General features: G+C 37.6%; 2 protein-coding genes across 3 annotated transcripts; one reads left to right on the top strand and one right to left on the bottom strand.

Moving 5' to 3' along the window:
* Nucleotides 1–89: 89 nt before the first annotated feature.
* LOC136340303 (nucleolar protein 12-like) lies at nt 90–951 on the bottom strand. Its single transcript, XM_066284276.1, has 2 exons — nt 824–951; nt 90–728 (listed from the first exon to the last, which is right to left on the bottom strand). Exons 1-2 carry the CDS (start codon nt 910–912, stop codon nt 137–139), a joined length of 681 nt encoding a protein of 226 aa, XP_066140373.1. The 5' UTR covers nt 913–951; the 3' UTR covers nt 90–136.
* Nucleotides 952–1,205: 254 nt separating this feature from the next.
* Hel89B (histone acetyltransferase 1) lies at nt 1,206–16,066 on the top strand. Of its 2 annotated transcripts, none has more exons than XM_066284269.1 (23): nt 1,206–1,361; nt 3,475–3,545; nt 3,603–3,847; nt 3,997–4,137; nt 4,191–4,363; nt 4,519–4,711; nt 4,762–4,937; nt 4,997–5,318; nt 5,373–5,473; nt 5,774–6,097; nt 6,232–6,463; nt 6,625–6,837; nt 6,892–7,272; nt 7,321–7,704; nt 7,756–8,201; nt 9,763–10,108; nt 10,168–10,395; nt 10,447–10,912; nt 11,001–11,154; nt 11,304–11,737; nt 11,795–12,016; nt 12,258–12,514; nt 14,618–16,066. In XM_066284269.1, the coding sequence occupies exons 2-22, from the start codon at nt 3,532–3,534 to the stop codon at nt 12,508–12,510; spliced, it is 5,448 nt and encodes a 1,815-aa protein (XP_066140366.1). In that variant the 5' UTR covers nt 1,206–1,361; nt 3,475–3,531; the 3' UTR covers nt 12,511–12,514; nt 14,618–16,066. The 2 variants fall into 2 exon arrangements, with proteins under 2 accessions (XP_066140366.1, XP_066140365.1); XM_066284268.1 differs by having other exon boundaries at nt 4,759–4,937.
* Nucleotides 16,067–16,258: the final 192 nt, after the last annotated feature.

Genomic DNA, 16,258 nt, shown 5'->3' with positions numbered 1-16,258 from the left:
AAACTCAAAAAATCTCTAGATAAGTAATGCTTGGGGAATTTCAAAGCATCACTTTGATCAATTGGTTGAATTTTGGCAACAAAGATTTGATAGCTTTATTGATTTATTAAATAAGTAATTAAGAATATTTCAATAATTATTTCTTATGATTTCTTGAATTAGTCCTTTTTTTCCCAAACTTCTGCCTCACGGCTTCATTCTGTTTCTTCATTTTAAATGATTTTTTTTTCTGCTTTTGCTGCTCAAGTTTATTTTTTCTTTGAAACACTTTGCTCTTTTGTACCTTTTTAGTTGCCTGTTTCTTCAATTCCTTTTTAATCTGTTTCTCAGTTTGAAATTCTTTTGATACTTCCTTCTTCACTCTATTTGTCTTCGCGCTAAGCTCCATACCTGGAATTTCCTCAGCTTCATCTTCTTTGTCACCATCATCACTGTCTTCTTCCAATTCATATTTGGGTTCATTAGCACCGATCCAATTGTTCTGTTTCGCAATATCACTTGCCGAAAGCTCCACTAATTTAACAGTCACATCGTCTTCTTCATATTCAGTGCTCGGTAAGTATTTTTCTAATTCTGGAATATCTCTATGAGATACAACTAGTTTCTTATAAGATTCCTTAGCTTCCGCTTTCAGACGTTTTCTTTCCTCTTTCAATTCTAGTTCAAGTTTCTCTTGGGCATGTTTTTTTCGCTGCAATTTTCGTTTGCGAAAGCCTGTGAGAAAATCTCTGTGAATGAAGTAAGGTTATGAGTTTGGAAAATTATCAGAAAAACATTTAAATAATTTGTAACTTTATAGGTCTGTTTGAAGGATGATAAATACCTTCTCTTTTCCTCATCGAATACCAAATTCACTTTGCTGGAGCGATTTTTTGATTTTTTCTTCGTACGTTTGACGTTTACCAACGCCATGCTTTATCACTTTTGTTTACATTTTTTTAAATGACGGTAATGGATTGAAGTACTTCATGCATGTTTTTGGAATTTTAGAAAAACAATAGAAATCTTCAGCGAATTGGAGGAGAAAGAATGCATATAACTTTTTTCTATAGCAAAAACTTTTTTGTTTTACATGACATCACTGGGTTCATGAAAAAAACAATTTTTAAACATTATAATTCTCCACTTGATTTCTGACGTTTACCCCTCCAAACCCCAGTTTCGACCAATTAGAAACACATGCTGGAATAAAGTCGGACTCAACGACATCATGGCTGTCAGTATAAATTTGTCTGTTCCAAGATGAACTTTCCCTCTGCGATATCCGCTGATAAAGGGGTTCTTTTGCCTATTTGTTTATTGAGAAGGGTGAAAATCAGGATAAAACGATCCGAAACATCAGCTAGACTGTTACAGATGAGGTAAGTCCTTTTAAATTTGCGTAGATACAGGATTTTTGCAGTTAAAACTAGGTTTTGACCTTTCATTAATTACGTAGCTGGAGCTGCATTTTTTAAAAATATGTTCACCTCCAGAATTAGTAGCAGAGATTTAAGAAGTGTACTTTTCCCGACTGAATTGTGTGTCAAAACTGCTTAGATAATGTTTCCTGACAAGGAAGTTTTGGTTTTGCCAATAAACACAGTACCTAAAATAACCCGTGTGTATTATGAGATATCACTCATATTAAAATTGAGGCCAAATTTATCAATCGTCTTTCTAACCATATGTTAGGAACTGCACACCATTTCGCTAAATTAAGTGTCTAATCTGTTTATCTATAATTTGGAGTAGTTTTTGGACATTTGGGAAGCCAATTTAAGTTTCCTACAATTGTTACTTATTAAAAAATTCCCCCTAATTATGATGAATCTCCTATTAAATTGAAGTCTCATATCAACACACTGATCCTTGAAGCTAATAATAGTCAATAGTGCTACCTCCTGTACAAAATGGTATTTATGCCTCCTGGTGTTAATGCTATCTGGGATATTTGTAGGCATATACAGGCAATATTGATCAACAAATATTTGATGATTTTTTTATCTATGTTATTGGGAATTTGATATCTAGTAGCTTTCCATTGCCTAGATAACATTTTATGAGAATGATGTTACTGTTTACACATTGAGAAGTAAATGCTGGGCTGATGCAGTGCATGTGAGAGCATAAATATTGCACTGAAGGCTTGAAAAATACCAATTTTTTATGTTGTTTATATGCTATGTAATGTATAATTGCTAATAAGTATCACCGCAAAGCTAACTTTCTATGTTATGTATAATTGTAGTAGTCCAGCTAAAAAGCAAAGAAATGTTTATTAAATCCCTTAAGATGAAAATGATAAATCTTAAGTAAATCTCATTTGCTCGCTGCTCACAGCATTGTACCTGCTTCGAATAACTACATGATTATTGTGAGAATTGGTTGGAATTCCTAATTGGTTAGAGGTGTGAAATCTCTTAATGATGGTTTATACTATTCCATAAAAATTGTTAGAGTTATTAGATTTTTTAAGTAAAATTTTCCTATTATTTCATTGCATAAGCTAGGGAATAGACAAATAATTTTCTGGTTGATCTAGTGCATTCATTCAGCTGTGTGCTCTGCAGCATAGCAAAACTTAAACACTATTTACACAATGTTGAGTTGAAACAATGGTCAAGTATTACCTTTGGAAGCATAGCGTGTTCTTTATAAGTAAATCAATTCTATGTTTAAATATTTGTCAAAGCCAATTGTTACAAGACATGTTAAACTCTGAATATGGTGTCAAGCCTCTTTCTGGGTACTTTTCACGCGATTTACATTAGATGGTGCGAGAGTCTGAAGAGAATTTGTGGCATATAACAGGTATCAGTTGACACGCAACTAGGTTGAAAGTACCTTCCACCCTGGTGGAAAGTGATAGAGAAAGTTTTAAAAGCATGTCTCTAGGGTCACTGTGAGGGCATATAAACCTCAGACCTGATCATCGCAGCCGGCTGCTTCTTCAGGCACATTCTACCTGAGAGGGGGATGTTCTGTAAGGATATGCATGTTCTCTTTTTGAATCTCCTTTATTATATTGTGTATGATATTATAGTAAATCAAGGTAAGATCCCAAGAAGGGCGCCAAAACCTCTAATAATATGTATTTGTAGCAAATCTGATGTTTTTGGACGGGGGGAGTTAAATTTCTAATAATATTTAATGTCTTGAATGCTTTCCCCTGAATATAAATTAATGCGATATTAAGGCTAATTCGATTCATTTTTCGTATGGTCTAAGTGTAATTATTCAGATTAGTCTGCTCTCCATAATATCTAGGGCGTACTACCTCAATGAAATAATTTTCTTTTCCTGGAAGTACTTAGGTATGGTCTTGTTCTTCAATTCGTCGTGTAATATTTAAATGCTTAATGTAGATTATAGGAACTGTTACAGTGTCTCTCGCAAAAATATTCGTCGAATAACCACATTAAATTTTATTAGTTAACTGCTGCCATCATTTAAATTTAGAACACAATTACTATAATAATGTTATCTTTTCAGGAAACGCCTTTTCCAATCTGAAGTGCCCGCCATTCTGAATCACATCTTCTGTGCAACATGACGTCTAGCAGGTACTTATAAGCGCATCAAAAGTACAAAAACGGCATAACACCACAATAACATTTCAGATTAGACCGACTTTTTGTCCTTCTGGAAACTGGCAGTTCGTCGGTCACCAGATCTGCAGCTGCGAAACAGCTGGGGGAAGTCCAGCGTTTGCATCCGCATGAACTAAATACTTTGTTGTCACGAACCGCTAATTATCTCAAATCTAATAACTGGGAAACTCGAATTGCCGCCAGTGAAGCAGTTAGAGCAATTGTTAGTAATGTTCCTCAGTGGAACCCAAGAGGAGTGTCCGATGTTAAAAATGGTGAGGGATGGGAAAACTAGAGGCTATCCATGCGTGTCTCTTTTAAAGCATGTTTAGAAGGGTGGTTTTAATTGCCACCCGATGTTGCCGCAAGCAGCAATAGGTAATTTAAGGGGAATGCCAAATTAATGCCCACAACCATTTTACAGAGGAAGCAAGCTGTACCAGCATAACATGTTCCAATCGACTGATATTTGATCAATTTGATATGTTAAAAGTGCTGGCTAATAGTTCGCATTTAATGGCATCTGAAGGGAAGGAGTTTGATTTAGAAGACGATTTTGCCTTGGGTACTGAGACCTCTTCAATTTCAGTGGAAACCTCTTACGTTTTGATATTGCAGGGCTTGATATGAAGGAAAAAATGGCTAGGCAACGACAGCTGCTAAACAGCAAATTAGGTTTGGATGTCGCCGAGAAATTCGGAATTGATACTTCGTCATTAGTTTCAAATTATGACCTTATTCCAAATGCTCATAAACCCGAGTTTAGCGACAAAAATGGCCCTGCCATGAAGGTGGGTTTGCTGGGCAAGAAAGGCCATCACTCTATTATTCTCCTCAAAATAATACAAATATATCTGTTGGGTGACATAACAGACCCACATTGTAGATAAATGCCATCATTTGCATATGAATTACATAATAAGTTACCCGTACATATCTTCCTTAGAGGCCTGTCGAAGATGTAATATGCAGCGTCACAGAAGGATTAAGTTGCCGTGAAATGAATAGAGCCAAGCGGAAAGCAAGGCAGGCCGGAAATAAACAAAAATCTCGAGATGTCGACGAAAACTCTCACAATGGTGACGAGTCGGAAAGAAAGAAAATTAAGACTGAAGTTAAAGAAGAAAACTCGTCGTGTGGTAAGTTTTAGTTACAACTGTGAGTGTAAATTTACAAGCCTTTCCAGCAGATGCTGACCCAGGGGATAGTGGTGATTGGCCGCTGGAATGGTTCTGTGATCAGCTAAGTCAAGATATATTTAATTCGAGTTGGGAAAGAAGGCACGGTGCCGCCACAGCAATTCGGGAAGTCCTTACTATTCATGGTAGAGGGGCTGGAAAAGCTACATATTTCCCAGCTTCTCAGGTACTGTCTCATTAACAAAACTACTTCTTCACTGTCTTTCATAACTGTTTAACTTCTAGATCGAAACTTATCATCAGATTTGGTTGGAAGACATGTCCATAAGGCTACTTTGCGTGTTGGCCCTTGATCGATTTGGGGATTTTGTCTCAGATGCTGTGGTGGCACCAGTTCGCGAAACTTGTGCCCAAGCCTTATGCGCGGTGATTAAATTAATGAATCCAACCAACTGCAAAAAAGTTCTGGACTGTCTTATTAAATTATTAAATCATCCGGATTGGGAGGCGAGACATGGTGGGTTGTTGGGGTTGAAGTATCTCTTAGCCGTGAGGGGGGATCTAATTGATGAGTTGCTGCCCAAATCATTTCCCTACATATTGCAAGGTACATTTTTCTGCAAGTGGCTGAATTTTTGAGTTTGAGATTTATTTTTTTTAGGTTTGTCTGATAGCGTAGATGATGTCAGTGCAGTGGCAGCTTCGTCTTTGATACCAGTGGCTGCAAAATTGACCGAATTGGTGTTAGGTTCAGTTCCACAGGTCAGTTAATTGTTAGTTGCTTATATTGATAGAGGGATTTTAAATACAATTTATTTTTCTGTTTGCACTTAAATGAGCCCCAGTCAAAGTTACTTAATATGTCTTTTGATGTTGTATGAGAAATTTTTAATAAAAACTCCTTTGACACCATTTTACAAATTTCCTGTTATTCAATGTGAACTTTTTTAAAATTAAAATTTGAATTTTTTTTTTATTGAACGTTCCTGTCCCAACCTCATAAATAGTATCAGCTGCAACCAATTTTAGTTTCTTAAAATCATGAAATATTCTTTATTCAAGGTAATAAACAAATTATGGGACCTACTCTCAGAGCAAGATGAATTAGCAGCTGCTTGCAATAGTTTCATGGGTCTCTTGGCTGCCATTCTCAATTTGCCTCAAGCTCAATCTCTACTACCACCTCAACCCTTGAATAGCGTCGTTCCGCGGCTTTGGCCCTTTCTTTCTCACAGCACTTCGTCGGTAAGAAAGGCTACTTTGACCACCCTACGGACCCTCACAGAAATGCCACCGGATGGATCGGGAATGGTGTGGGAAGCTCAATTATTGCAGGACGCCATGCGGCATGTGTTTCAGCGGGTTTTGGTGGAACCCATAGCGGAAGTATGTATAGAGGATGTTTCCTAATCATATGGCGCAACTCTAAGGCGATATTTCTTGGTTCAAAATGAGAAAAAATCAAAGAGTATAGGTTGTCGAAGTTAAAAAAAAAATGTTTTTTTTTTTTATCATTTCAGGTTAGAGATGTGGCCGAAAAAGTATGGGCAAATTTGGTGAAAAATTCCGGCCTTGTTGAGCTACTGAACGCTGCTTGTCCATTTATAACCTCATGGTTGTTCTTGTCAATGCAGCCACCAAAAGTGCCATTTGATTCTAATTATTTTATTCAAGCAAAGAGTCATCGAAAGAGCGGGTCTAGTTTGAACAATTTTGACCATACCATCGGACATCCTAAACATTATCTAGGAGGTATGTGATTGACTAGTATATTAAAGGTTTCTTAGTTATATTCGTTTTAAATGCAATTACAATGCTGTTGAAATTTCGAACGGCCGTTGTTCACAAGAACATTTTTATTGTTTTTTGTTAATTAATTTGAATGCAGGTTTAACTATTATTTTTCATTGAAGGCAGTGAAACTACTCCGTTGCCTATTAGAGAAGCAAATGCTGTACCAGTGCGCTGTATGGCCGCTCGTATGTTAGGACTTCTTTCATGCTATATTGTCAGACCTGCCCCTGGTATAGATTACAGTCAAGGAGTAGAAACACCTATAGAGTGTTACGAAAAAGTATTACTTGTTCATTTGAATAGCAAATCTGCTTTACAAAGACTAGTCACAGGTACAATTCTTAGCCTCTGGTATGATTTAAAACTTTTAAATTTTATTGGTTTAGGTTTGGTTATTTCTGAATGGGCCAAACTAAATAACGAGATACAATACTGTCCTCTGAAATTAAAGCAGCGGCTTCACCAATGTCAAGAAGAGATGATTTATTTTGACGAAATAGCTCATAGTTTTACCAAGTTAGCGCAAGAAACTCGGGATTTTTTAGCTACGTTGAGACATTACAAGATATCTGTCGATATAATCAACGATCAGGTGTTGACTTTACCGTTAATTCAGCAAGTCACCAGTATGGAGACTGAACGAAATTTAGTTAATTCTAAACTGAAACTCAAGATTTTGGAGAGTTTGCAGGAGAGAAGACGGGCCATTCAGAGTTCAGTTTTGACAACTGCGAATGAGCAGAAAATTCTTACTATTAGCGCCAAATGTAAGTAATTTAACTCAATTAATCATATGGAAAAAAATGTAATTTTAGCTTCACTATCGGGAGCTATTGTGATGTTTAAAGCTTTGCCAGAAAAGCTAAATCCAGTGGTAAAACCTCTGATGGAATCAATTAAATATGAACCTGAAGAGAATTTACAACAAATCTCCGCCAATCGGTTGGCTATTTTGCTGGACCACTGTCGTTCTCGTAATCCATGCCCAAACGATAAAATTCTCACAAATCTCTGCACATTTTTGCGGTGTGACCCTGAATACACTCCGCAAATTTTACCCACGGGTGAAAGTAGTGTACAGAATGGCCCTGATGCATGGAGAACCGACAATTACAATGGAATTTTGACTTTGATAAATCAACAGTTATTGGCGGAAAGAGCTTCTCTTAGGAGATCTAACAGCAGCGGCAGAGGGCCAGGTACATATATGCCTCGTTTAAATTTTTAAATACTAAGACTGCCCTTTGCAGGCCGACCTCCGATAAATGAAGTAAGCATAGAAGAAGTAGCAAGGGACGAGGAACCTCAAAAACTAAATAAAATTCAAAGACGTGGAGCTACTTTCGCTCTCAAAGAAATAACGTTGTATTTCAGCGCTGAACTACCTCAAAAAATACCCAAGCTTTGGGACTTGATTGTTGGTCAACTGGTCAGCGCAGTGGATCTTAGTCATTTTGAACCAGTTTGCGGCAGCGATAGTGAAGCCGAGCAGCTGGTGTGGGATTTACAAGTGTTAGAGGTGACTACGCTCAGTGTGCACGAGAAACTTTTGCCGGAATTGATGGATAAAACGTTGGAGAGGTTGTGCCTGTTGCTCGCACACCCGTACAGGGCCGTGAGGCATTTGAGCGCCAGGTGTTTGGCTGTTTTTGCAAAAGCGAATTCGGTAAAAGTTATGGAGTTAGTAGTTAGTAAGGTAAGTTTTTAAGAAATCCCTTTTTCCTTTCCTCGCATGACCTCGATCAGGATTTTTCCCTTGTCGTATTATTGTTTTTAACCACTTGGAAGAAGTGGGAGATTTTTCGGGTGCGCGGATTGCAACTACCACGCGGGTTGGTTATAATTTTAATGACGTCATGAATTAGCCCAGGGTAGAGGATTGATAAAGATGATAAGGTTGTTCGGCAGGGAAGATAGCGTAAATGATAATAGATTTAGACCATAAGTGAATCTTACCCCGATCTTTTATGGCCATCACCCCCACCTCACCGTGCGGCACTACTCCAGCGATGTCTCTTTTTACCTAGAGTAATTCCTCCAGCAGAGCCCTAGTGTTTATCTTTAGGAGACCGTGTTCTTCTTAGCCCTAAGGGGGGAATGAACCTCGACGTACCAACAGCATGAGCGAGAATCTCATTAGCAACATTCACTTTGGCCACAAAAAGAGAACAAAGTATTCAAGAACAAGCACTTTCACTCACTAAACCACCAACTACAATAGGGACGTATATAACGAATCTTCGAAACACCAGAGCACCCCATTATCCCGATTAATAATTCCCGATTACAAACGTCTTGTTTATCATCGCGCCAACACTCGACTGAATCACCCAAGAAACGATATCGGTACGAAAACATACAAAAAATTTTAGTCTTTTGTAAACGATCAGCCGGTCACCGGTTCACCGGTTTAAGAAACGACACGCAGCACGAAATAATCTATGTATTTGAATTTGAATATTTCTGCATATTTGCGATATGAAAAGTTCATGTGGTATATTCCTATTTTGATTAGGATAGTTGATGAACATCCAGCCGGGGTATCCCTTAACATTATTCAAGGCGCAAATAGAGGCGTACAAAATTATTTTTGTTTTTCGGATATTTCGAAAAAACCGAAATTTTGGAATTTCTTTATTAATCCTTCCCCGAGTTATGTCATGTCATAGTTGACAATCAAAAACACTTTTCCATTATAGCTTTTTACATACTATGTGTTACCGTTTTCCTCGCGGAATGAAAATCTCAGAATTGAAGATATTAAACTTAAAGTTGCTTCGTGTACGGGGTGTTCGAATTTCGAGTGTTTTGGACAGGAAAATCTAATTTTCCGGCTAGATAGGGAAAAACTAGCATACATTTTAAGAGCTCGAGTTTTGAGAAAATATTAATGGCGAGACCCGCATTTCGATATTTTCACAATCTACGGCGCTAGAGGATGTTTCTCAAATTTCGGCCATTTTTAAAACTCCTTATAAGTTTTTTGTTTAGTATAATATTGAAGTAAAGCAAAAACGTTCTTATGGCACTTTTTCGATGCGATTTCAGTGGCGTACTTAATTTATTTCTACAGCGTAACGTTTTGTCAAAAACTTTTTCTTTTTTTTTAATGAAAATCACATTATGCTATGATTTCAAAAAAATGTCAATTTTAAACCATTTTCAGCTGTGTAAGTCTGTCTATAGTTATTTTCTCAAACACTCCAAATCTGAACACCCTGTACGTGTTTTTATTCAAAGAAACAATTCTGTTTCAGGTTTTACCAAAATTGGGAGCAACCGACTGTGATATTGACCGCCAAGGGGCAGTAGAAGCTATAGCATGTATCGTAGAGAGTTTGCGCTTTGACATAATCCCATACGTAGTATTATTAGTTGTGCCCCTCTTGGGCAGAATGTCCGACCAAAATATGTCGGTCAGACTTATGGGGACACACAGTTTTGCCACTCTTGTGCAACTTATGCCTCTTGATGGCGGGGTCCCCGAGTCTCCTGCACTGAAAGATAGCGTATTAAACGCGGAAAGGGATAAGGAAAGAGAGTTTTTAAAGCAGCTGTTATCTCCGTCCTCAATTCCCGATTACCTGATTCCCATTCCTATTGGTTAGTGACGATTCGCTTATTAGAATCACCTTGATTCTTTAATGTGCTTATCGTTTTAGCTGCCGAACTTAGGAGCTACCAACAGGCAGGAGTTAATTGGCTCGCCTTTCTAAACAAATACAAGCTTCACGGAATTTTATGCGACGATATGGGGCTGGGAAAAACTCTGCAAAGCATATGTATTTTGGCTGGTGATCACTACAATCGAGATCAGAAATACAAGCAGATCAAGTCGGCGGATAGCGCTCCCATGCCCTCCTTGGTTGTCTGCCCTCCTACTTTAACAGGTTCGCTTGTGGCCCCGTGTATGACTGAAACCTTATGCAGGTGAATTTTAGGGCATTGGGTCTATGAAGTCGAGAAATTCGTCAATCACAAGTATTTAAGACCTCTGCAGTACAACGGTAACCCCGTTGAGCGTGAGAAACTCCGGCATAAGTTCCGGAAATATCATCTCATTGTCGCGTCTTACGATATAATCCGGAAGGATAACAATTTTTTTTCGGGGATAAAGTGGAATTATGTGATTTTAGATGAAGGACACGTGATTAAAAATGGAAAAACGCGAACTAGTTTGGCTATTAAGAATCTAATTGCGAATCACAGACTGATATTGAGTGGAACTCCTATTCAAAACAACGTGCTAGAATTGTGGAGTTTGTTTGATTTTCTCATGCCCGGATTTTTGGGCACTGAAAAGCAGTTTACGGCCAAGTATTCGAGACCGATATTGGCGAGCAGGGATCCAAAATGCTCTCCGAAGGACCAAGAGGCGGGGGTTTTGGCCATGGAAGCTCTCCACAGGTAAGTTCGTTTTGTCAGACCGACGAATATACACATGGACATAAACACTATACATTCAGTATTTAACCTTTTTGGTCATTTGTTTCAGGCAAGTTTTACCCTTTTTGTTAAGACGAATGAAGGAAGATGTTCTAGATGACTTGCCTCCAAAAATAACCCAGGATTACTACTGTGAACTAAGCCCGCTACAAGAGCAACTCTATGAAGACTTTTCAAAATCTCAAGCACATCAAACCTTACAGGTGCGTTGAAATATCTTTTAATAACATTAGATCTTTGTCGAATGAACATAAATTCTCTTCGATTCGCATTCTGCCGCAATTTTTTTAAAACTGAGAACTAGTATTATTGAAATTCAATTATTTTGACGCAATATTAATATTTCTTCCAGTTTTCCATTTCATCAGGAGCTACCGCGAACTCTCTTCAAGGCAACACACACATATTCCAAGCGCTCCGCTATTTACAAAATGTGTGTAATCACCCGAAGCTGGTTCTAAACCCGTCTCATCCCCAATACAAGCAAATCATCAAGCAGTTGCACCAGGCTAATTCCAAATTGGAAGATATAAATCATTCTGCCAAATTGCCAGCTCTAAAGCAGCTGTTGAATGATTGTGGAATAGGCACATCAAATGAGAATGCGATTTATAAAGAATCCGCGGAAATTGCCGTCAATCAGCATAGAGCGTTGATTTTCTGTCAGCTAAAGGCTATGCTGGATATAATAGAAAACGACCTGTTCCAGAAGAACATGCCCAATGTGTCATATTTGCGGTTAGATGGGGCAGTACCCCCTGCAATGAGGCATTCAGTTGTGACTAGGTGAGAAAAACACATAAATTTGTTTTCCGTCTTTAAATATTGTTGTAACTATTGCAGATTTAACAATGACCCGTCAATCGACGTTCTATTACTAACAACCCAAGTGGGAGGTCTTGGTCTAAATCTTACTGGAGCAGATACCGTGATTTTTGTAGAGCACGATTGGAACCCAATGAAAGATTTACAAGCCATGGATCGTGCTCATCGAATAGGGCAGCGAAAAGTTGTCAATGTTTATCGACTTATAACGAGGTCTACGTTGGAGGAAAAGATTATGGGGTAAATATTACTATTGTTACCATAATGTTGTCAATTTTAGAGGAAACTATTTTCAAATCGTTTTTTATGGTCTTTAAGTCACTAATAATAAACGTAAAATTTGTGGACCCAAACCCATAAATTGAAACAATAAAGAATGTTCGCACACATTCGGCCGGATAGCTCAAATCCAGTCGTATGTATGCGTGCGTGAATTTTTCCTACAAAATTAACTTTTGTAAATGTTGTTTTGTTGTTCTAGTTTGCAGAAATTTAAAGTACAAACTGCAAACACGGTGATCAGTGGAGAAAATAGCAAAATGGAAACGATGGGAACGGAGCAGCTTTTGGATCTGTTCTCAAACAAACCAAGCAGTGGCAAAGACGCCGCTGGGTCCTCGACCACTCCTGGCAATGGCATTAAAGCCGTATTAGACTCTTTACCGGAGCTCTGGGAGCATAAGCAATACGAAGATGAATATGACCTATCACAATTTATGTCGAAACTTCAGTAAACGGGTAAGTGTTAAAAAACACGGAATTAGGATTTTAATCTTTGTTGCTTTATCAATTTGAGCGTGTTGAATTGGGGATTTGCTTGTCAGGTTTAGATATATTGCGATTTTCCGGCAAACCGATATGCCTATAGGAAGTCCCCGCTCAATTTACCATACTAAAACAATTTTTGCTTTTATGGCGAAAAAAAATTCTTCATTATAAAATGAATATAGAAAGAGAAATCTTTTAAGATAGACACTTCCTCTTCAGACACGTTTTCGTTGGAAATGCTATATCTTCGTATTAAAAGTGTAAAAAAGGGCTGACTTTCATCTCCTTAAACCGAGATAGCTTTCCGGAGCGAAGCTAGATAAAAACTGTTAATGCGCTACATGCCCTCGAAACTTAAATTTATTCGAGTGGAGCTCTGGAATTGGGTCATCCCCGTGGTGACCTAGTTCTCGGAAACTGGATTTCTAGGGCACAGGATTCGGCGGCACTTCCGTTTTGCTCTAGTTTCTTTTATGGGCAGCAATCTATGAGAAAATTCTGAGCGCAATTTATTGTTTTGCGTAAAGGTCGCGATGGGGCTGATTCATCTACGAAGAGGCTCGTCCTTGTTTGGATAACACGAGAATGTGAATGTTGTTTCGAGGAAATATTGATTGATTGTTCGAAAAAAAGCTGAAATGATTTGTGACTGCATAAATTAGATGATTTGATAAGGTCGAGATAAACTCTTTAAATTCGGGATAATAATCATTAATGTTTCTATCAACTTACGCTTAAGGATCGTAACGTAGGGCGTTGATTGAGTCGTTTACTATTTACCATAAAAAAATGTGACTTTGACACATGTAATTAAAAGACGAATTTATCGCAGATATTTTTCTGGTATTTCATCGCCTGCTTGCGATTTTTTTGCTGATGATCATGCGCATCATGTATTGTTGATAATGGCTACGAGAAGTAAAAGAATCTGGATGATCGAAATAGCAACTTTTGATTTGGTTTTCGTGACAATCACTCATAAAACCTGTGCTGTTTTGTTACAATCGCGATTTATTTCCTGATTTAACCCCTATCAATTCTGGTTCTCCCCCTTATCCAGATGAAATTACACTTGAATTACATGATCTGAACACCATTGTATAGAACTAGTTCAACACGTGTCAAATCCGATTCCTCTGAAGTTTCAAGGGGCACATCGAATGAATCCCGGGAACGGATCGCAGCTCGTGGGAGGAAGTGGGTCACGCGTACGGTGTCGGTTAACCTTGACATTTTAACCCACATTTCAGCCAGTCCCGGAAACAAACCCCTTTCCGAGACGATTTCTCCAGCTGGGTTTACTCGTTGCTGTTTACCATGAATGAGAATGTATTGTGTGCTGCATATATCGTCGTTTCAGGTTATTATGTCAGCATCGGCCTAGTCATAGTGGACTTAGTTTCGAATCAACCAAAACTGTTTTTGAATATACAAGGGGTCCGGCTTTGGAGCTTAATTACGGGACTTTCGGGGTAATTCAAAATGGCCGGTGCTTTGTTATTTCAACCTTACCCTTTTCATAATATGCCGATGCCATATTTGAAATGCCACGTTTCGATTTTCGCATTTTTTAATCCGGTTTCTTTTTCTGATTGCGATGAAGAATTAGTAGGGTGTCGTTCCGAGAGTACCACGACATTCCTCCGAACCTACCGTTCGTTTTCTGGGAGAGGAGAAGATGTGTAAAAAATGCAAAATTTCCGAAAATCTTTATGGAATTGAGCCCACTCTCCAAGTGGGTAATTTTTGTTTCGACAATTTCCTCCCGTCTCGATAATTTGCCTCCTAAATAATCGTCCTTTCTTGATTGACGTAAACGTGATGGTCGAATAACTTTAAATGTTTTTGCCAAAAATAACTTCACATTAAAGCGCGAACGAACGTTTCCATTTCCGCTCAGTGGGCTGTAAAACCGGATTTCGCTTTAGCAGCCGGGCCTGGAATGGCCATCAATTTTCCCGTATGAATTGCCTTCAAGGATATGAAATGAAAACTTCAGTGGAGAAAAATTAAATCTTGACAAAAGGATGATTCGGCGTCTGGAAATAAAATTTACTCATTTCCCTCTTTCAGATGTGATGAGAACGACGAAACGCAAAGCAATAGGTAAGTGACTTTGTTGAACCAAAGAAGTATGCATGATTACTGAATTAGTGTTAACCTTCTGAAGTGATTTTACGCCCTATACCATATTTTTTGGAGTTCTTAATTTGCTAATTGGTTAGATGTAGCCCAATTATGGTTATACCTAATATACACGTGAGAGAGAGAGAGAGAGAGAGAGAGAGAGAGAGAGAGAGAGAGAGAGAGAAAGAGAGAGAGTTTCCTAATTAGCGGTGTAGTTCAGTCTAGTAATTATAAATATGGCATAAAACATTATTTTTTCTTCCTCTTCCATTTGCGTAAATACTTGTTGTTAAGCAAAAAAAACTGCAGCAAACTGGCGTTACAAATACATTTATGCTTGGTCGTTTTTCTTCAAAATTATACCTGTATGTTACGGCGGGCAGCTATACAGGGTGCAACATGTCATCGTAGATATACTTAAGGGGGCAGCAGTATTCTGTAATATAATTTTAAAAAAACGCTAACTGGCTCATGGTCAAATGATGATGTGTTACACCCCATATACGTACAGGTGTAATGCGTTAAATTTTCAGCTTTTCCCGGGTTGGTTCGTCATAAATGTAACAATATTATGCTTAACGGTTAAAATTTAATTTTTCGTAACTTTTTCCTCAAGTGACAATGATTCCATGTTAAGTTTTTGTCTTTACTTCCATTGAATTTTGCTTAAACTAGGTGCATTATGCACCATTATTCATTCCATTGGGTTCTGTAGACCACGTCATCTTTACATCATAATTTATTCTCATCCAATCATTTAACGTTAAGAATAAAATTTCTAGATATTTACTATTTAAGTGTACCGAATAAGTAACTTTATGAATAGTACAGGATTTTTTTTTAATTAAATTATTTTAATACGAAAAATTAAGATTATGGAAGAGTATACATCTACCGAGTTTTATTGAATACTGTTAGTTGATTAAATTTTTTTTAATCACTAGTGAATACAACGGTATTTAGAACGTTGAATAATTAGCTCTTAATATATCAAAATTGATTAATAGCTATTTATTGACATAACAGAATATCCACCAGCTTTAGCGAGTTATTGCAGTGAATAAACAGGTTTAACTCACGAGTGTTAGAAAAACCTATTCAATTTTGAATATATTAGGATAAATAGTGTAATAACTCAATTTATGTGAGATTTGAATCTGGACGACATGGTGAGTTTTGCTACATATTTCCACTTGTATCTTATTAGATAAAATTTTGTAACCACTAACGAATAGAACATTGTTGGTCCCTAAGCATTGAATAATGGACTCATGATACCTTAAAATTGAATAAAAGTCATTGACGAGGGTAAAACGAACGTGCCGTTTCCTTCAAACCTAATCAGTAATAATTGTACGTTGCATCGTAAACTAATAAATTGGATGTTTTGGAATATTTAGTGGTTTTTGTTCATATAGTACCTGCATCCCAAGTCACGAAAAAGGACGATAGTTCCCTTTTCATAATGTATTCAAAAAATATCTCTGCACCTTTAACATAGACAGCTACGTTCTGGGCTTATTGTGCGGCTGCGGCTAGACAAATTGAAGTTTGTAATTTCAATAATTTAATTAAGGCCAATATTGA

Source organism: Euwallacea fornicatus, chromosome 7, assembly GCF_040115645.1.
Source record: "Euwallacea fornicatus isolate EFF26 chromosome 7, ASM4011564v1, whole genome shotgun sequence".
Lineage (NCBI taxonomy): Eukaryota > Metazoa > Arthropoda > Insecta > Coleoptera > Curculionidae > Euwallacea > Euwallacea fornicatus.
This window is presented reverse-complemented; position numbering and strand designations above follow the sequence as displayed.